The sequence below is a fragment of the Eurosta solidaginis genome, chromosome 3, assembly GCF_040869045.1.
Source record: "Eurosta solidaginis isolate ZX-2024a chromosome 3, ASM4086904v1, whole genome shotgun sequence".
In the NCBI taxonomy this organism is placed as follows: domain Eukaryota; kingdom Metazoa; phylum Arthropoda; class Insecta; order Diptera; family Tephritidae; genus Eurosta; species Eurosta solidaginis.
The window spans coordinates 52,480,561-52,503,057 of NC_090321.1; the positions used below are offsets into that span (position 1 = coordinate 52,480,561).

The 22,497-nt window shown below is 43.9% G+C and overlaps 1 protein-coding gene across 1 annotated transcript; it reads left to right on the forward strand.

Moving 5' to 3' along the window:
* The first annotated feature begins 10,480 nt into the window (after positions 1–10,480).
* cid (centromere identifier) lies at positions 10,481–11,362 on the forward strand. Its single transcript, XM_067777468.1, has one exon. It carries the CDS (start codon positions 10,623–10,625, stop codon positions 11,214–11,216), a length of 594 nt encoding a protein of 197 aa, XP_067633569.1. The 5' UTR covers positions 10,481–10,622; the 3' UTR covers positions 11,217–11,362.
* The last annotated feature ends 11,135 nt before the right edge of the window (positions 11,363–22,497 follow it).

The following is a 22,497-nucleotide window of genomic DNA, read 5'->3' on the forward strand; positions in this document are numbered from 1 at the left end:
CATTCCGGCGACTAAAATTCCCAATTACAAAAAAAAATCAAGTGCGTGCAGCACTGCCTCATAGGGTGAAAACAAAAACCGGATAACTTGACGTTCAGTCACGTGGAACCGTTGGCCACTGCCCCCGATGACCAGCCCGGACAACCTGATCCGTCCAACCATCCCACCGCAACGGAGGTGGCAGCTACTGTGGCTGCTCACTCGGACTGGTGGGATGGTCAACTTCACGGGTTGACCCGACTGACCCTCGCGGCCAGCGCCTCAGGCGCCACGTTGGGCGCCATCTGTTATGGCGCCCTCAGCAACTGTCATCGATGATCATTCTGGACAACTTGATCCGTCCAACCATCCCACCGCAACGCAGGTGGCTGCTCCTGCGGCTGCACACCTCGGACTGATGGGATGGTCAACTTCACAAGTTGACCAAAACGACCAGCGCGACAGCGCCCCGGGCACCAAATCCCGTTGGGCGCCATCTGTTATGGATACGCATTTACAAGGGAAGCAGTAAGGAAGGCGGTCGGCATGATGTGTTGGTGCACAGTGGCTAGTCATTGTCGGCTGGGGCGGGTCCTTGCCAACCTTACTGTTCCTGCGCCATAAACAGAAAAATGTTCCTATCATGCCTGTCAAAACGAGCAGCTGTCAAATTCAAAAAACCTGGCAGAAGCGCAGAGACCGACTCAAAACGCTTATCAATACAAAATAAAACAACATCCGGCTGAACCGGATGTCACGGACAGACCGTTAACATTCCAAAATTTAAATTCAAATTCAAAAAAAATTAAAAAAAAACTGACGCAAGAAAAAAAATTACCGAACCGGACATGACCGGTTACTACTCTGAAATCAAATATCGAAAAAAAGCTGAAAAGTAAAATAACAAAAACTGAAAGGAAAATAAAAAGGCCGAATACACAGAGGGGCGCCGCGGGTGTTGTTGCGACGCCCGGTGCTTAGTCCCACCCTCAAATAACCATGGCCACCGACGCACCTAAATTTCGGTGGCCCCTTACCTGTATACCTTAGGTGCCCTCTAAAAGAAAGGAGACCTCAGCATTCCCATTTACAATTTAGATTTATTGACAGTTCATACTAATTAATAACTTATGCATTAAATTTTTAGGATTCTATCGAGAATTTCTAAGTTTCACATGTGATGCTAGAGTTTACGTTTATTCCGAATTACATTTACATCGCATACAATTATTCGGATTCAACTCCTTATATGTCTTACAGCCTAGTGGTTTCGTATATAGTGTAGAAAATGTTTTGAATGTACTAAATATCTTTTGGTTTTTAATTACTAGTGCAATTACATTAAATTCATTTTTATGTATTTCATTTAGTTTGGGGAATTCTTCCTCTTCTTCTTTTTTTTTTTTGTGCAAGGGTTCATTCGCGACGTTATTTGAAAATACAAAAAAAACGTCTGAAACGAGTTTATTGTTCCGGGTTCAAAAGGACATCGCTCCCCAACCCCTGTTGCATCTAGGTTATAACTCTCGCAGAAAGGCCTATGTCGCTAATGTGTAATGCATTACCCATTTACATGGCTTTCGCAGGTAAGTATAAAAAAAATTTATGGTTCCGAGTGACACATTCAAATATGTAAGGTATTATATATATACTAGTGACACTATTCTGTAACTCGACTGGAATAAAATTATCTGCAGAACTCACACTTTCATAATTTTGGTTTTCTATTTCTTGACTGTATTGACCTTTCACAAGCTTTACAGAACAATGGTTCTTATTCGCAAGATTGCAGAACGGGTTTTACATTGCACTTATCCGACGGGTCAACAGAGTTAAGAGCACCAAAGTGTCCGAATGCATATACCGTACGTTCGAATCGAGTTACAGAAAGGGGTCTTTAGGTTCATTAAGCGTGCTTGGAATGAATTACAAAAATTTGAAACGATAATCTGTAAGTGACGAATTTTATCACTTCACATAGATACATAATACAATTTCACCGAGTTGGAACGGACTCACCCAGTTTCAAACGTTGTTGTTGTAGTTGGTGTTGGTACTGTTGTTGTTGCTGTTGCTGCTGCTGAACCTGCTGCTGCTGAGTGTGCGTATGTTGCTCAGATGTTGCTGGCTGGCGTTGATGAGGTGTGATTATCGTGCCATTAGGTAGAATGTTATAGGGCAATGCTTGACCATTGGACACCACCCAATATTTGCTCAGCTCGTTTAGATGATGGTTTTGCGTTTGTTGTTGCAATTGTAATTGTTGCAATTGTTGTGTATCATTAATATGTTGCTGTGGTGAATGGCGCTGTGTTTGTTGACATGTCACTCTAGGAGTGGTACGTCTGGCGTCTTGGCATATGACGGTGCCGGGGTCACTGGATATGGTTGGGGCTATTGCAGTTGGTGTGGATGGAAATGACACCGCTAAGCCAACACCACTATTGCTAAGTTGAGGAACCGTGTATATTACGTGGCAATCGTTGGGAATATTCCAACATTCCCGCGCTCCTCGCATACGCAGAGAAGGCAACGCCGATGCCTTCCAATTACTATTTATTAGTATTCACGATGTTCGGGAATTTAGCACGTCCTGAGAGTAGGTTAAAACGGTTTCAACGTGGCCACCGGCTAGCTTACTTCGTTTTTAATTGAATTCACTCATTTCGGAGACAATTTTCGGGTTAAAACGTTAAAATGTAAACTTCCCGTATGTAGCTCCTTAGCCTTTCAAAATTTGGCTATGTATATAAGCACGGCTTTGAGGAATTCCGAAAATACGATGAACATATGTAGAGGAGTGTTTTACGATTGCTATAAACCGCCCAAATTTTGATGGTGAACTATCTGTATTTGAGAACGCGCTCGTCAGTTCCACCAACTATATGTGGATGCACTTAAGTATCCTGTAATTTTTCACTTGACCACTTTTTGGTCACGAGGGTTGTGTGCTCTACCGCTTCAGACCGCCAGCAAAAAGGAAAAAAAAGGATCTTTTTTTTTTTTCGGAAACTCGTGGTGGTTTTTCTTTTTTCTTCTCCCGTCTTCTAGTGATGGCCGGTCTGTCTGTTCCCTTCCTTTCGATATTTTTCTTTCTATCGCCACTTTCACCACATCGCTAGGTGTGTTCGCGTGAACACGCTCCCAAGGGGATCATGGCCGTAGACCGCAGCAGCAGACCGTAACAAACCTGCTTCGCTTAGAAGGCCCGACGATGAAGCGAACAGGAACCCGGATCCTCTGTGGGAAGCTACTGCCAGGGATCTCCGACGACAAGCAACGTGGGGCACGACTCACCCCTGAGATAAGAGTCTCAAAGTCCTACTACGAAGCTAGCCGGGCAACATAGGTCTGTCAAAAAAATTAAGTCAAGTTGGGAATAATTTCTGTTTCCTAGTTATAAGGGCTTTGCGGCAATTAGACATTTGTTATGGAGAACTCGTCAAAACTCCGAAAGGTTTTAGTGGTTATCGCCCCCACAAAAGGCCTGACAAAAAAAAAGAGTATAGACATTTTGATATGGAGAACTCGTCCAAACTCCGAAAGGCTAGTGGTTATCGCCCCCACAGAAGGCCAAAACAAAAAAAAAGGTGTAGACATTTTGATATGGAGAACTCGTCCAAACTCCGAAAGGCTAGTGGTTATCGCCCCCACAGAAGGCCAAAAAAAAATATTTGGGTAGTCAATGGGAACACTGACATCCCATTCCCCGAAGGCACTCGGGCTACAAAAAAAGAAGGAAAAAAAATAACACAAACTCAATCATTCTTGTCCCTAGTGCTCCCAACCGCAACGCATAAGGGGGTCTTAAGGACCTACCTCTGGGACTGGTTGGGGCCACTAGGGTCAATTTCCTACACACTTAGGTTGGTCCCAACCCACCCAGCCGCAACGCAGAGGCGGTCTCCAAGGACGCGCTAGTGGGACTGGCTGGGGGTGTTGAGGCCTCCCGTCATTCACCCTGGACACCCCTCCTGCCTCCACCGCTATGGGTGGAGCGGCTTCAATGCCCGCTCCCCAGACTGGTGGGACAGGTAAGGGTGCCGCTTGGGATCCCAGCTCAACCCGTCACAATCTAGGTGGTATTCGGTGGTACCACCTGAGACGTGGGCTGAGCTGGGGTCCTACCATTCGCTCACACACTCACACCAGACAACACAAATTCGGCATAAGAAAACTAAAAGAACAAAAAAAATTTTACTTAAAAAAACCCAATTAGCGGACAAAATTATTCCTTAGCCAACTAACGGACAACATTCCGGCGACTAAAATTCCCAATTACAAAAAAAAATCAAGTGCGTGCAGCACTGCCTCATAGGGTGAAAACAAAAACCGGATAACTTGACGTTCAGTCACGTGGAACCGTTGGCCACTGCCCCCGATGACCAGCCCGGACAACCTGATCCGTCCAACCATCCCACCGCAACGGAGGTGGCAGCTACTGTGGCTGCTCACTCGGACTGGTGGGATGGTCAACTTCACGGGTTGACCCGACTGACCCTCGCGGCCAGCGCCTCAGGCGCCACGTTGGGCGCCATCTGTTATGGCGCCCTCAGCAACTGTCATCGATGATCATTCTGGACAACTTGATCCGTCCAACCATCCCACCGCAACGCAGGTGGCTGCTCCTGCGGCTGCACACCTCGGACTGATGGGATGGTCAACTTCACAAGTTGACCAAAACGACCAGCGCGACAGCGCCCCGGGCACCAAATCCCGTTGGGCGCCATCTGTTATGGATACGCATTTACAAGGGAAGCAGTAAGGAAGGCGGTCGGCATGATGTGTTGGTGCACAGTGGCTAGTCATTGTCGGCTGGGGCGGGTCCTTGCCAACCTTACTGTTCCTGCGCCATAAACAGAAAAATGTTCCTATCATGCCTGTCAAAACGAGCAGCTGTCAAATTCAAAAAACCTGGCAGAAGCGCAGAGACCGACTCAAAACGCTTATCAATACAAAATAAAACAACATCCGGCTGAACCGGATGTCACGGACAGACCGTTAACATTCCAAAATTTAAATTCAAATTCAAAAAAAATTAAAAAAAAACTGACGCAAGAAAAAAAATTACCGAACCGGACATGACCGGTTACTACTCTGAAATCAAATATCGAAAAAAAGCTGAAAAGTAAAATAACAAAAACTGAAAGGAAAATAAAAAGGCCGAATACACAGAGGGGCGCCGCGGGTGTTGTTGCGACGCCCGGTGCTTAGTCCCACCCTCAAATAACCATGGCCACCGACGCACCTAAATTTCGGTGGCCCCTTACCTGTATACCTTAGGTGCCCTCTAAAAGAAAGGAGACCTCAGCATTCCCATTTACAATTTAGATTTATTGACAGTTCATACTAATTAATAACTTATGCATTAAATTTTTAGGATTCTATCGAGAATTTCTAAGTTTCACATGTGATGCTAGAGTTTACGTTTATTCCGAATTACATTTACATCGCATACAATTATTCGGATTCAACTCCTTATATGTCTTACAGCCTAGTGGTTTCGTATATAGTGTAGAAAATGTTTTGAATGTACTAAATATCTTTTGGTTTTTAATTACTAGTGCAATTACATTAAATTCATTTTTATGTATTTCATTTAGTTTGGGGAATTCTTCCTCTTCTTCTTTTTTTTTTTTGTGCAAGGGTTCATTCGCGACGTTATTTGAAAATACAAAAAAAACGTCTGAAACGAGTTTATTGTTCCGGGTTCAAAAGGACATCGCTCCCCAACCCCTGTTGCATCTAGGTTATAACTCTCGCAGAAAGGCCTATGTCGCTAATGTGTAATGCATTACCCATTTACATGGCTTTCGCAGGTAAGTATAAAAAAAATTTATGGTTCCGAGTGACACATTCAAATATGTAAGGTATTATATATATACTAGTGACACTATTCTGTAACTCGACTGGAATAAAATTATCTGCAGAACTCACACTTTCATAATTTTGGTTTTCTATTTCTTGACTGTATTGACCTTTCACAAGCTTTACAGAACAATGGTTCTTATTCGCAAGATTGCAGAACGGGTTTTACATTGCACTTATCCGACGGGTCAACAGAGTTAAGAGCACCAAAGTGTCCGAATGCATATACCGTACGTTCGAATCGAGTTACAGAAAGGGGTCTTTAGGTTCATTAAGCGTGCTTGGAATGAATTACAAAAATTTGAAACGATAATCTGTAAGTGACGAATTTTATCACTTCACATAGATACATAATACAATTTCACCGAGTTGGAACGGACTCACCCAGTTTCAAACGTTGTTGTTGTAGTTGGTGTTGGTACTGTTGTTGTTGCTGTTGCTGCTGCTGAACCTGCTGCTGCTGAGTGTGCGTATGTTGCTCAGATGTTGCTGGCTGGCGTTGATGAGGTGTGATTATCGTGCCATTAGGTAGAATGTTATAGGGCAATGCTTGACCATTGGACAACACCCAATATTTGCTCAGCTCGTTTAGATGATGGTTTTGCGTTTGTTGTTGCAATTGTAATTGTTGCAATTGTTGTGTATCATTAATATGTTGCTGTGGTGAATGGCGCTGTGTTTGTTGACATGTCACTCTAGGAGTGGTACGTCTGGCGTCTTGGCATATGACGGTGCCGGGGTCACTGGATATGGTTGGGGCTATTGCAGTTGGTGTGGATGGAAATGACACCGCTAAGCCAACACCACTATTGCTAAGTTGAGGAACCGTGTATATTACGTGGCAATCGTTGGGAATATTCCAACATTCCCGCGCTCCTCGCATACGCAGAGAAGGCAACGCCGATGCCTTCCAATTACTATTTATTAGTATTCACGATGTTCGGGAATTTAGCACGTCCTGAGAGTAGGTTAAAACGGTTTCAACGTGGCCACCGGCTAGCTTACTTCGTTTTTAATTGAATTCACTCATTTCGGAGACAATTTTCGGGTTAAAACGTTAAAATGTAAACTTCCCGTATGTAGCTCCTTAGCCTTTCAAAATTTGGCTATGTATATAAGCACGGCTTTGAGGAATTCCGAAAATACGATGAACATATGTAGAGGAGTGTTTTACGATTGCTATAAACCGCCCAAATTTTGATGGTGAACTATCTGTATTTGAGAACGCGCTCGTCAGTTCCACCAACTATATGTGGATGCACTTAAGTATCCTGTAATTTTTCACTTGACCACTTTTTGGTCACGAGGGTTGTGTGCTCTACCGCTTCAGACCGCCAGCAAAAAGGAAAAAAAAGGATCTTTTTTTTTTTTCGGAAACTCGTGGTGGTTTTTCTTTTTTCTTCTCCCGTCTTCTAGTGATGGCCGGTCTGTCTGTTCCCTTCCTTTCGATATTTTTCTTTCTATCGCCACTTTCACCACATCGCTAGGTGTGTTCGCGTGAACACGCTCCCAAGGGGATCATGGCCGTAGACCGCAGCAGCAGACCGTAACAGCCTCTAATGCACCCTTTTTTAGAGCCATGACCGAATTTAATCTAATCTCATATTTTTCAACCATCGATTTTTCTTTGCCAAAGCACACTTTTAAATCAACTCAGTGATATTTGTTCTGTGTAATCTGTAAATTTATGGCCATTCATTACAATACAAGTAGTTTGTAATTATTTTAGTTTATCATTAAATAAAGTTAAAATCTGTAAGGCCTGAAACACCATAGACTTTAATATATAAATAAATTAAATATTAGCCGGTAAAACTCTGGAGACCCCAAGTTCTTCGAGAAACTAGTGAGTTTTAGGGGCGGGATGGCAGAGAAAAATCATTGTCGTGCTAGTACCTTAATGGTGCTTGGTGCCGGAACGTACCGGATCTATATTTAGCAAAGGACCATCAACATCAAGCACTACCCAAAACCTTCGGGGACTATCATTGTCCCTACAATAATAGCTTCCTCTGCGCTGACACACGTCAAAAGCAATCTATGAGATCCATTGCTTTTATCTACCTACACTTTATCTCAACTGTCAAATGCCATCATCTGGTGGCAAAATCCTGAGCCAGATAAATAATTTTGCATGTAAATGCAACAACAACGATTTGAGCCATATAAATCCATATAGAAGTCTGGTTCAATTTGTGAGTCAGATAATTTGTTAATTACTTCTTTTTAGTTTGGCAATGCTGCCTTTAATAAACCTACTTTTTCAAAAATAGATGTCGCTGCTTAGCCCTTCGCCATATGAGTTAAATGAAAAACAGCGGCGGCATCTGCCTATCACATTTCACGTGTGCGAAAATTTCACGACATCTGCTTCTCAAATCTCTCAATGATCCAGAGCATTCCCGTGAAAATTGAGCGTGAGCTGTAAAACTCAATGAAAGATGGCAAAAGATATATCTCGCAAGGCGCCACTAAAGTTTAATTCCAAGTGGCTTCAACTAAAGTTAAAATTCGCACCTAGAAACCAAGCCTGGGCTTTGGGTGCGCACTTCTGTGACATTTTAAAGTGTTTCCTCCCTATATTATAGTGAAGTGTGAAAAAATAATTTAAAAAAGCACTTTTCTTTAAAATTAGGGGTCATTATTTCATTTGGCAGTTGGCTGAACTCGCCGTTCAAAGAACAAATCTTCTTCTTTTTTTTATATGAATTATTTCAGGCTTGGCTGATCCATTTATTTTGGTGCAAATGAAAGAATTCAATTCACCATTCTGCCCAACGTTTCGCTGACAAATTTCAGCATCAGCAGGGGCGACTCTGTTTATTTTAAAAAAATAAAAGACATATATTAATTATACATTCGAACAAACAGAAGAAATACATGCACTTGAATTTTCGCAATACTCACTACAATATTAAACAATTATATTAAAGCTTAAAACTAGTACAATCAGTACCACTTCTTGTGTTAGTCTTGTCTATTAATTACAAGAACAAATTTTCTATTACTGTACTGACGGAAACATGTTTTCAACGTATTGTAACGAATTTACTTGCAATTTCCCTTATTTGCAATCTTCTACTAAGTTCGAATCACTAAACTGTTGAATAAATAACTCCAATATTGAATAATGAAAAAATGGCCTTTATTAAGGTACTTCACAATAATACTTATAGCTTGCTTAATAAGAACCAAACTGTTTGATAGCTTAAATGAAACTGACTTCTCGCCTCCACTGTTGTCGCCCTTTTATACTGTCAGACCTCCTTGTTGCATATTTCTAGGCTTTTCTAATTCCAGAACTTACTAATTAGTTATAAATTTCTCAGCTACAACTACATGTATAATTTTTATAGCTTCTCTCATACCCCATGCGCGTGTATGTGTGAGCGACACTTCCACAATCACAATTGCATACCTTTAGGAGCATTTCAGATAAGATATCTGCATGTGCTTGTGCGTTGCTTCTCCGCCGCGTGCACGCGTATGTGTAGACATAATGATTGAGTTATTGATGTGAATTCACGTCACTGCTTAAGATGCGCGACACGTAGCGGCAGCGGCGCCTCACAGAGCGACATATTTTGGCAATTCACATTAAGCGGCAATCGAGCGACACATTGCGGCAAAATTTGTGTTTATTTTTGTTTGCAAAATGGACGACACAGTTTTTGAAGCTGTAATTATTTCATTTTTGTGCGAAGAAGAGGAAAGGAAAAGAAAGAGATCGTGGCTATGGGTCCAAGACATCTCATCCTCAAGATATGAGGAAGGAGAGTTCCACACTCTTTTGCACAGATTGAAAAAAGATGGTGCAAAATTCTTTGCATGTATTCTTATGAGGCAATTCAGACCTAGCGGCAGTAGCACTGCGCGACACTTCCCAACGCGGCTTTTTTGCCTAGTTGATCAAATTTGCCGCGCTGTGCCGGGTCGCGCAGTGCTGCTGACGCTAGGTGTGAATTGCCTCATAAGAATACATGCAAAGAATATTTTGTAGTGCAGTGCAGTGCTGCGTAGCGCAGCCTAATGTGGCCTTACCTTTAGCATCGGCCTAGAGATGGCAGTACCCCTTAGTGCCGACAACATTCGTAACAGTATCCGTGTTTTTTAACACGCGTATATCCGTTTACGCTTAAACTTTATATGGACTGCTAAGCGACAAACTTTAAATACACCTCTGAAATTGCTGCGCATAAATTTTGTCCTACTAAATTCCAATACACATTATACTCAGATGTAACTAAAATATGTGTCTTTGTTTCACCCTCTACACTAATTCTATGTATTCTATGTGTGTCCACAATTCATCGCAACTGATTCGGCTATATGTTATACCCTATGGCCATCCGAGCGTTTTGTCTCCGCTTTTCGGTACACCCTGTTGCTGTAGATAGTTGTTTAACCACAGCCGCTAGATGGGTCTTCTAAGCATTATCTAAGCGAGGATAGGTGTTATTTTTCACGCGCAAACGAAACGTATACGCGTGTAAAAAAAACACGGCTTGTATCAACAAAAATTATGTTCGGTGAAAGCGCTTTATGAATACCCCATGATACAATTGTACCACGGAATACCCTTAAAAAAAATGCAAACAGTGGATTGCTATATCATCGTAAATATTCACAATATGGCAACATCTAAACCATCCGTTAAATTGTTTTGACAAAAGAAGCGCGTCCTTGTGTCATCAGTGGTCCTTGTATTAAATTGATATGTTTTTTCCTTGATTTCTGGTAATTACTTAAAATTTTCATTTTATTGCACAATTAAAATGCGGCCAAACCAAAGAAAGCCTGGACCCAAGTCAAAAACACGACTCATTCCACCAAAAAAGCTACCACAAGCAAATCTAGGCGAAACAGATACCGATACATCTGAGAATGCAAGTTTTCATTCACCACCACCTGATGAAAATGTCACTAATTATAATTTGGAATTTAGAAATACTTCACCACAACCTGTAACAAGACAATCACCCAGGCGAAGAAGCACAATATCAGCCATAGCCGATATGCCGTCGACATCCAGAAATGTAACAGCAGATAGTGGGCAAGTGAGTAACCGGCGCCGCAAGCAAAAGTTTCCCGCTCGCCGTGAGTTGAAGATGGTGTTACGTAGAACAGACTTGATGATTCCGCGTTTAAGTTTTGGACGAGTTATACGCGAAATAATGATGCGACAAAGTTCAGAGGTGCGTATGATAACCATAGATGCGCTCGAAGCTCTACAAACAGCTGCTGAAAAGTATTTGGAAATGCGTTTCGAAGATTCATATATGGTTACATTGCATGCGCGTCGAAAGACATTACTTGTACGTGATATGGAATTGGTTAATTATTTATTATCTAGATTAAATGTGAATTAATGTATGTTTTAAAACATATGAAGCTGCATGTAACGCTTTGGTAGATGTTTTATAGAAGCCGTCTACTTCTGTAAATGTGTTTAAATATTGTTTAAAATGAACCAGTTAATAAAAACGTTATGTACATGTTTTCAGTATTAAATCAATTTTAAGTTTTTTAAATTTTAAATCAACTTTCGTAATAGTCTAGTTGAGGGGTCGACTGCTGATACGCTACCAAAAATATCGAGAGAGGTGTCAAAAGACGCATATTAATCTCGTGAACAATAATCCGGTGGCAATTTTATCTATGTCCGGAGATATTTGCAGTTGAAGTTGGCGATTTTCATGTGGTTGTTGTGTTTTACCCACAAAAAAAAATTGTGCATCACCGTGGCGGTAGCCACGGTTATACCACACACCCGGACTTGGCATGGCGTAGCCCAGGGTTATTTTTTATAAGCGCGGCCGAAAGCCGCCAACTCAGAAAGCTGTTCTGCGCAAACATACTATGGATCCCACCCCCGGTTACGGAGGTACCCGCGAGTCTTTTTCGGTTTTTCGTTAATATCTTTTGAACGAGTTAATATTTTTATTTTCCGCCTTCGGATTATTAATACTGATGTCAAGATGCGTCGTTTGACACCTCTCTCGATATTTTTGTAGCGTATTAGCACTCGACCCCTCAACTAGACTATTACCTTAACTTTTAATGAACATTAGGAGTAAATGTATAAATCATAACTACAAATAATTAAGGTTTCATTAAAATTTCAAAACATCATCTCTGGTTTTGAAAAGAACATTTGGTATTTTTATTTTAGAAATTAATTAGGTTTGCATTTAATTATTAATTTAAATAAGAGGGATGATATAGTCACTCTAGCTCAATTTCGTTCTGGATACTGTAGCGGGTTAAACTCTTACCCATCCAGGGATCAACCCCGACATACAAAATGTATGCCGCGCTTGCAATGTGTCCCAACATGACACCAAGCATCTCTTTAATTGTAACGTGGAACCAACGCCTCTAACACCCCTCTCATTATGGTCCCCCCTGTTGAAACAGCAAGTTTCCTTGGACTCTTGTTAGAGGATATTGATGATAATTAGTGATCGGTCGCACCTATTGGATTGGGCGAAGCACTGCTACAACAATAACAGGGATGATATATATCTCGATTCTGCAGGGTGAAATTATATTTAATGTACCCATTAGACCATCTGGCCATTTTCAACCACTTGTTATAAGCACATGCAGATCGAATTTCAAAATGCGCGAGCCTCTTGATTGCTGTGTGCTGATCTCAATAATCAAAAAAAGTATATATATCTACTGACTACATAATGATAAATGCGGCAGAGAAGAAGAGTTGGATATTTTCTGGTACACGCGCCTCTTACTAGGTACCTATCGCGGGCTGATTTCTGAGCACCTCCCATTAGCCCAGTACCGGACTTAATCGTTAATACAACAACAACAACCGGAGATTTATTGTCAGCTGTAGGTGGCTTAGAAATACGTCCCTGTCAACCTCCCAGAAAACGCAGCACTAAACGTTGTGTGATAAGTACACGGTAACAGTGTAGTTGAGGGGTCGGCTGCTAATACGCTACCAAAAATATCGAGAGAGGTGTCAAAAGACGCGTATTGATGTCAGTATTAATAATCCGAAGGTGGAAAATAAAAATTTTAACTCGTTCAAAAGATATTAAAGAAAAACCAAAACTGCCCCCGGGTCATTAAAATTTTTTTTCATAAACACGCCAGCTAATGTCAAAATGTATTTCAGCTCAGATGGGACGTTTCTGAAACATGTGAGCCGAGATAGGATGATATTCCTCTCAACAGCCTATGTATGTCTATTGTATTATATAAATTTGCTGTTGGTGTTGTATTAACGATAAAGAAACTCTCCGAAGGTTTTTGGGAGTGCTATCGATATTGATGGTCCTTTGCCGGATATACTTAGATCTGGTACGTTCCGGTAACAAGCACCATTACGGTGCTAACCTGGCCATCACGGGAACGATTAATATGACCATATTAAACCTTCTATTATTTATATTTAGCCTAAATAATTGTTCGATTTGTAGAATAGTATGTTAATGAATAAATGGAATAAATATCTCTAACAACATATTCTGATCGACGCCATTGCAAGACAAAGAGCTTAATACTTGGGCTAAACTTTAAAGCAAAGACAGATTACACTTCCCTTACTATTAGCATACAGTCTTCCGAAGCAAGTTTGCTTGAAGAGGTGTTGTGAAAGAGATTCGATATGGCCGCAGTGCTCTTCTCTATTAAATATCTAACTATCTAGTTCGGAGGTTTAGGGATACGTAGCAACAAAGCAAGATACTCAAAAGTACACGCAGATTCCGACCATAAAAGCGAGCCGATCAGACATACAGAATCAGCTAGAGATGTTGTTGTTGTTGTAGCAATGCTTCGCCCCACCTAATAGCTGCGACCGATCACAAATTGCCATCAATATCCTCTAACGGGAGTCCAAGGAAACTTGCTGTTTCAACAGGGGTGGACCATAATGAAAGGGGTGTTAGAGGCGTTGGTTCCACATTACAATTAAAGAGATGGTTGGTATCATGTGGGGACACATTGCAAGCGGGCATACATTTTGTATGTCGGGGTTGATTCTGGATATGTAGGAGTTAACCTGTTACAATATCCAGATCGAAGTTTAGCCAGAGTGACTCGCGTTTCCTTGGGGAGTATGCGTTCCTCTTCCGCAAGTTTTGAGTACTGTTCTTTGAGTACTGGATTCACCGGGCAATTCCCGGCATAAAGGTCCGACGCCTGTTTGTGGAATTCACCAAGCACCTGCTTGGGTTTTTTGCTTCATACGGCTGAGTTCTCAGGTGTCGTATTTCCTCAAAATGCTTACGGAGATGACTCCTTAAGTCCCTAGGCGATGTTGGCTCATCAATCAGATGTCTGTTGGAATGCCCAGGTTTCTGGGTATTCAACAGGAACTGTTTGGTTAGCATCTCATTTCTCTCCCTGATGGGGAGTATTCTCGCTTCATTATGTAGATGGTGTTCTGGGGACATAAGAAGACAGCCCGTGGCGGTTCTGAGAGCAGTGTTTTGGCAGGCCTGTAGCTTATTCCAGTGGGTAATTTTTAGGTTTGGCGACCATATAGGGGACGCGTAGCACGCAATCGGCTGGCCAATTGCTTTGTATGTGGTAATGAGCGTTTCTTTGTCTTTTCCCTAAGTACTGCCAGCAAGGGATTTGAGGATTTTATTACGGCTCTGGATTTTCGGTGCAATTGCGGCTGTATTAGGAGGGAGTGCGACGAAAAATTGAAGATAAAATACAAGAAAAAATACACGAAAATAAAGTAGCGTCATATATGTATAACAGTATCAACAAAAATTATGTTCGGTGAAAGCGCTTAATGAATACCCCATGATACAATTGTGCCATGGAATACCCTAAAAAAAAATTCAAACAGTGGATTGCTATATCATCGTAAATATTCACAATATGGCAACATCTACACCATCCGTTAAATTGTTTTGACAAAAGAAGCGCGTCCGTCCTTGTATCATCAGTGGTCCTTGTCATAGTGTACAATACTCATAGTGTACAATACTTACAGTACTTATCCACAATGGTTATTGTATTAAATTGATATGTTTTTTCCTTGATTTCTTGTAATTACTTAAAATTTTTATTTTATTGCACAATTAAAATGCGGCCAAACCAAAGAAAGCCTGGACCCAAGTCAAAAACACGACTCGGTCCACCAAAAAAGCTACCACCAGCAAATCTAGGCGAAACAGATACCGATACATCTGAAGGTGCAATTTTTCATTCACCACCACCTGATGAAAATATCACCGATTATAATTTAGAATTTACAAATACTTCACCACAACCCTTGACAAGACAATCACCCAGGCGAAGAAACACAATACCAGCCATAGCCGATATGCCGTCGACATCCAGAAATGTAACAGGAACAACAACTACAGCTTTGACTCGTGTTACAGCAGATAGTGGGCAAGTGAGTAACAGACGTCGCAAGCAACAGTTTCCCGCTCGCCGTGAGTTGAAGATGGTGTTACGTAGAGAAGACTTTATGATTCCGCGTTTAATTTTTGGACGAGTTGTACGCGAAATAATGATGCAACAAATTTCAGAGGTGCGTATGATAACCAGAGATGCGCTCGAAGGTCTAAAAAGATCTGCTGAAAAGTACTTGGAAATGCGTTACGAAGATTCATATTTGGGTACAAGGCATGCGTGTTGAAAGACATTACTTGTACGTGATATGGAATTGGTTAATAATTTATTATCTAGATTTAATATGAATTAATGTATGTTTTAAAACATGAAGCTGCATGTAACGCTTTGGTAGATGTTTTATAGAAGCCGTCTACTTTTGTAAATGTGTTTAAATATTGTTTAAACTGAATAAGTTAAGAAAAACGTTATGTACGGGTTTTCAGTATTAAATCAATTTTAAGTTTTTTAAATTTTATATCAACTTTTCATTAAAATTTCAAAAGATCATCTCTGATTGTGAAAAGAACATTTGGTATTTTTATTTTAGAAATTAATTAGGTTTGCATTTAATTAAATAAATAAAAAATGTAAGGCGCGATAACCTCCGAAGAGATCTAAGGCCGAGCTTCTCTTCCAATTTGCGTCGTGCTCCTATTGATTTTCCCTACAAATTGGCCGGACGGGACCTACATTGTTTATGCCGACTCCGGACGGCATCTGCAAGGCAGATGAGTTTTCACTGAGAGCTTTTCATGGCAGAAATACACCCGGAGCGCTTGCCAAACAATGCCGAGGGGCGACCCCGCTTAGAAAAATTTTCTTCTAATTGAAAAACCTTATTTCTAAAATTTTGATGTTGCTTTGCCCGGGGTGCGAACCCAGGGCATACGGTGTGATAGGCGGAGCACGCTACCATCACACCACGGTGGCCGCCATGCATTTAATTATTAATTTAAAATTTACCCTCTAAATTTTGGTAAGCATGCACTGGCTGCACACACACGACTTTCTTTATTTTGTCCAACACAACCGTTGTTGTTGTTGTTGTTGTTGTAGCAATGCTCGCCCCACCTAATAGCCGCGACCGATCACAAATTGTCATCAATATCCTCCAACGGGAGTCCAAGGAAACTTGCCGTTTCAACAGGGGTGGACCATAAGGAAAGGGGTGTTAGAGGCGTTGGTTCCACATTACAATTAAAGAGATGGTTGGTGTCATGTGGGGACACATTGCAAGCAGGGCATACATTTTGTATGTCGGGGTTGATTCTGGATAGGTAAGAGTTTAACCTGTTACAGTATCCAGAACGAAGTTGAGCAAGAGTGACACGCGTTTCCCTGGGGAGAATGCGTTCCTCTTCTGCGAGTTCTGGATATTTTTCTTCAAGTACTGGATTCACCGGGCAATTCCCGACATAAAGGTCCGACGCCTGTCTATGGAGTTCACCAAGGACCTGCTTGTGTTTTTCCGCTTCATACGGCTGGGTTCTCAGGTGCCGTATTTCCTCAAAATGCTTACGGAGATTACTCCTTAGGCCCCTAGGCGGTGCTGGTTCGTCAATCAGATGTCTGTTGGGATGCCCAGGTTTCTGGGTATTCAACAGAAACTGTTTGGTCAGCATCTCATTTCTCTCCCTGATGGGGAGTATTCTCGCCTCATTATGCAGATGGTGTTCTGGGGACATAAGAAGACAGCCCGTGGCGATTCTGAGAGCAGTATTTTGGCAGGCCTGTAGTTTCTTCCAGTGGGTGGTTTTTAGGCTTGGCGACCATATGGGTGACGCGTAGCACGTAATCGGCTGGCTAATTGCTTTGTATGTGGTCAAGAGCGTTTCTTTATCTTTTCCCCAGGTACTGCCAGCAAGGGATTTGAGGATTTTATTACGGCTCTGAATTCTTGGAACAATTGCGGTTGCGTGCGCACCAAAATGTAGATCCTGATCAAACGTCACACCCAAGATTTTGGGGTGTAGGACAGTCGGTAGCGTAGTGCCATCGACGTGGATGTTCAATATGGTCGACATTTGGGGCGTCCATGTTGTAAACAAAGTCGCGGAAGATTTAGTCGGTGACAATGCCAGGTTTCGCGAGGCGAAAAAACTGGAGAGATCAGGGAGATAGCCGTTTATTTTATTGCATAGCTCATCGATCTTTGGGCCTGGGCCTGTGGCCATTATTGTGCAGTCATCGGCGTAGGAAACGATTGTGACTCCTTCCGGTGGTGAAGGTCGCTTAGATATGTAGAAATTAAACAAAAGCGGGGATAGGACACCACCCTGTGGCACCCCTTGTTTAATTCTCCTTTGTTTTGATGTTTCGTTTCTGAATTGCACCGATGCCTGCCGACCACCCAGATAATTTGCGGTCCACCTTTTAAGACATGGGGGAAGGGTGGACCCTTCCAGGTCTTGCAGTAACGAGCCATGGTTGACCGTATCAAAAGCTTTTGATAGGTCTAACGCTACGAGTACTGTTCTATGGTGGGGATATTGATTCAAACCGCAATTTATCTGGGTGCTAATGACATTTAGCGCGGAGGTAGTGCTATGGAGTTTTCTGAAGCCATGCTGATGAGGGGTTAGCTGCAAATGTGCTTGGAAATAAGGGAGCAAAATGGCTTCAAGCGTCTTTGCCACTGGCGATAGGAGAGATATCGGACGATATGACTCACCTACGTTAGCTGGTTTCCCAGGCTTTAGTAGCGGGACCACCTTGGCCATTTTCCATTTCTCGGGTATGACAAAGGTGGAGAGAGACAGGTTGAAGACATGCGCTAAATATTTGAAACCCTCTTTCCCTAGGTTTTTAAGCATCGGCATGGCTATGCCGTCTGGGCCCATTGCTTTGGATGGTTTAGCGCGACCAATGGCGTCCTCAACCTCTCTAGCGGTGATGGTAATTGGTGACGCGCTGAGTTTGTGTTTATGTGCGTGTCTATTGGCTCTCCGTCTATCTTTGTCGACCGTAGGATGCATTATATATTGTCGGCAGAAAGCGCTCGCGCATTTTTTCGCATCCGACAGCACCTTATCGCCAAAGGCGATGGAAACTTTGTCTTTGTGCTTAGTCGGATTCGATAGGGACTTTACGGTGGACCAAAGTTTACCTACACCGGTAGAGAGGTTACAACCTCTTAGGTGCTCTTCCTATTTCGCCCGCTTGTGTTCGTCCACAAGCAATCTGATGCGTTGGTTTATATCCCTTATTTGGGGGTCGCCTGGATCAAGCTGTCTTATAAGGTCGCGTTCCCTCGCTAAGCTCGCGGCCTCAGCCGGGAAGTGGGGCCGGATTTCGGGAATTCTCCCGGTGGGAATGAAATGTGCCGAGGCGGATTCAATGACCTTACGGAAGGCACGCTCCCCTTGGCGGGCATCAGTCGGGATAGGGAGGGCAGCAAAGGTGCTGTCTGTTGCAGATTTATATTCTTCCCACTTTCGTTTTTTGAAGTTTATGAAAGTGCGTTTTTCGGTGACGATGAAGTCGGCGGTACGCCTGAACGAAATAAGTATGGGCAGGTGGTCGGATGCCAATGTTACCATCGGCTGCCAGTTGACGCAGTTTACGAGTTCTGCGTTTACGATTGAGATATCTGGCGAGCTATGACAGCTTCCTACCATACGTGTGGGGGCGTCTCCGTTTATTGTGCAGAACGTCGTTTCGTCTATTTGATCCGCCAACATCTCACCCCTACTGTCCGCCCGCAAGTTTGAATGCCATAGGTCGTGATGGGCATTGAAATCGCCTAAGATAATGCGATTGTTGCCAGTGAGTAAGGCCTCGATATTACCCCTGCGAGGACAGGCACCTTGTAGTGGTGCAGGGGCTTACGCCGATCACAAGTTGTCGCGAGTCGGCCGGATGGGAGCAGCCTCGCTACTCACATCCGACTGATTCGTCGCGCATGCGAGCGGTAACTAGGAACTGTCACCTCCTAATCCAGGGTGTTATGCGACACCGTGCCCATTGGACTGGTTTGCAGCCAGGAGGTTTACAACACCGGCGCCTCCCTGACACCGGGCCACCTTGGGGAGTAATTATGGCCTTACCGCGTCAAGGGGCTCTGCCGCGGTGGACGAACCGAGTTCCCCTTTTATACTGAATAGATCACTACGCTTGCCACGGCAGGCATGTGATCGTACGAACAAGATGATGAATACAAACACAAATAAAACCAACAACAACAACAAAAATCAACAAAAACAAATTGAAGGGAGGGATAGCAAGTTGACAGCAAAGAGTGGCGGTAACAACAAACGCCGAAGGGAAAAGCATGGCGAGAGAACCTACTCCCTAAGCCACCTAAACCTGACTGCAGAAGAACTTGCCCTTTTTGAGGAGCATGCCAGGGACGACGATGACCAAACGTCCGGAAGCGAGACGGTCAAGAAACTCAAAAAAGACACGGCAGGCAAGAACCAGCACCAGAGTGGGCAGAGCACCACCAAGACGAGTAGCGAAGGCAAACATCACAGTGGGTTAATCACCACCGTGAAGACTAACACAACCAGCAGAAATCAGCAGCACAGTGGGCAGAGCACCACGAAAGTGGAGAGCAGCGTCAAACCACAGCATGGTGGGTTAATCACCACCAGTGGGCCAAGCCGGGCAGAGGCAAAAATCGCAGCCAGCAACAGCCTTTGCGAAACCCGGCAAAGGAGACCCCGAGAGGAGACGCAAGAGAAGCGGGAAAGTCGAAACCGCAAACGCTCACCCTCAAGGGAGAGACATTGCCATAGCAGCAGGGAGTCAGCAGCTAAGAGACACCTGGGTGAAATGCATGATCGCCAGTACCCAGGGGAAAGAAGACGGTCCAAGTCAAGGGACGACAAAGCCGAACGTGACGGAGGAAGGAAGAGGTCGAGTTTAGACCGCGGAAAACGATCGCCAAAGGAAAGTGCGAATGCCAGAGCGAGGTCATCGTCGTTCGAGGACTCTGGCACAGAGCATCGCCATGGTGCGAGCTGGCCCGAACTGGGGGAGCCAGGTGGCTTCGATGACCCAAGAAGAATCGGGCTAAGTGGCGCAGGAAAGAAGTGGTACCTTCGATACCTGAAGCAGGGAAGGACCCCGGACAGTGCACGCGAGAAGGCACTGCAACACATGAGGCCGAGCAAGAAGAACCCATCCGCCTGGAAATCAAGGCGGGGTGAGAGGGAAACGGCAAGAGGCGAGCACGCATCGCATCACCGCGGGTCACATAACCGCGGGAATCGACAAAAAAGCCGTAATGAGAAGCAAAGCCCTCCCGCTGACAACCGAAGAAGAGGTCAGGCACGACGGGAGGACGCAACGCAGACCAGGGGACAGAGAGCTTACCCCACACCGTCTACCTCAAGAAGAGCGAATGCGCCGCTGCCAGCACCTGGTACATCAACTGCGCAGGGGAGGCCCAAAATGCAGGGCTACTCGGATGCCTTAAAGGGCATACGGATGGCGGTGCTTCCAAAGCAATACCCGGCGGAGGTCTTGAGCCAGGAAGAGCTGACGCGGCTGCAAGACACGATAATGATCGAGGTATCGAAGGGATGGGGAAAGCAATCTCTGGCTTTCTGCGGCGTGTACTTTAGGCCAGGATTACTCCTTGTAGACTGCAAGGATGAGGAAACAGCCGAATGGCTGACCAGAGTCACACCAACTCTGCATAGTTGGGAGGGCCCTGCCCTTATTACGAGGAAAGGGGATGATATACCGCCGACGCACACCGTCACTATGTATCTCCCCAGAAGTAGCGACAAAGAATTCGCACTTAAACTGCTGAAGGCACAGAACACCTTCTTAAATGTTGGGATGTGGCGTATAATCAGCAGCAGTGCTGAGGAGGGGGGCTTGCGGGTAAACATGGCGATTGACGAGGCATCGTTCATTAAAATAAAGGAAGCTAGCTTCAAGGTGAACTACCGGTTCAGCTTCGTCCCGGTCAGACCTTGGAAGCAAAAAGCCCAAGCCAGTGTGGAACAACCCCACGTTCCAGGACAAGTCCAGAGCACTGGGGAGCAAAGCGAGGAGGTAGCAACAACATCCAGGGCAGCAACATCCAACCAGTGCCCAACCAGTGTCTCGTCAGCCACAGGGTCAACAACCGGGTTAATCACCGGTAAAGAGCATACGCAAGCTCCATCAACAGAGGAGCTCCTGGAAGGTCTAAACTTAGAAGACCTAGGTTTGGAGGACAGAAGAGAGGAAAACCAGCGGCTGTCCGATGAGGACGAGCCGGTAAGGCTTCAGCACTGACCGGCCCATACACAAAGGTTGCCCAGATCAACCTGCACCATGCTAAAGCTGCTTCGGCAGTAATAGCACGCAGGTTTGCCTCGGAAGATCTGGGCATAGCACTCATCCAAGAACCTTGGGTGTACAAAGGTCAGGTGAGAGGCTTAAAAGAGAGAAATAATAAGGTAATTTGGGATCTTTCTCAAGAAAGACCAAGAGCGTGTGTAGTGCTTAACAACTCCATTAACTATTTTTGCATTACAGAGTTTATGAGTCAAGACCTCGTAGCAGTTCAGGCGACGATGGTAATACAAGGAGAGTCAAGAGACATCGTCTTCGCAGCGGCCTACTTTGCGGGAGACAACTACGAGGTCCCTCCAGAGGGTGTGAAGAAACTGACGGAATACTGCAGATGGGCAAAAATACCGTTGATCATGGGATGCGACGCGAATGCGCACCACGAGGTATGGAACACTACAGACACCAATTCGAGGGGTGAGTCCGTTCTTGAATTTATTATTAGTAATGACCTAAGCATATACAACGTTGGGAATTCACCAACCTTCATCACTAGGTCTAGAGAAGAAGTCCTGGACATAACCCTGGGTAACGATCTGGCTGATGAGCTGGTCTCTGGATGGGGGGTTTCCTCTGAACCCTCAATGTCGGACCATCTTATTATCCAGTTCGTCATCGGGGCTATGCCCATAGAAGGACCACCAAGGCGAAACCCCAGGAACACAAACTGGGACATGTTCAGGAACATAATACAGGGAAATCTTCCTATCATAGATAGTAGGAACAGAGGAACAAGTTATATGGAATTGGAGACAAGAGTTAATAACTTCAACCGTGTCATTATTGAAGCGTTTAACTCTAGCTGTCGAGAATCCAAAGGCCCAGGAAATAAAACCCCCTGGTGGTCGAGGAAACTCTCGGAAATGAGGAAAACCGTGCGCAAACTCTTTAACCAAGCGAGGCGCACGGGAAACTGGGAGCAATACACAGCGAATCTAACAGCATATAACAAAGAGATTAGAAAAGCTAAAAGAA

Excerpts from the sequence above, each read along its gene's own strand:
- cid (XM_067777468.1), top strand. The coding sequence starts at position 10,623 with ATGCGGCCAAACCAAAGAAAGCCTGGACCCAAGTCAAAAACACGACTC.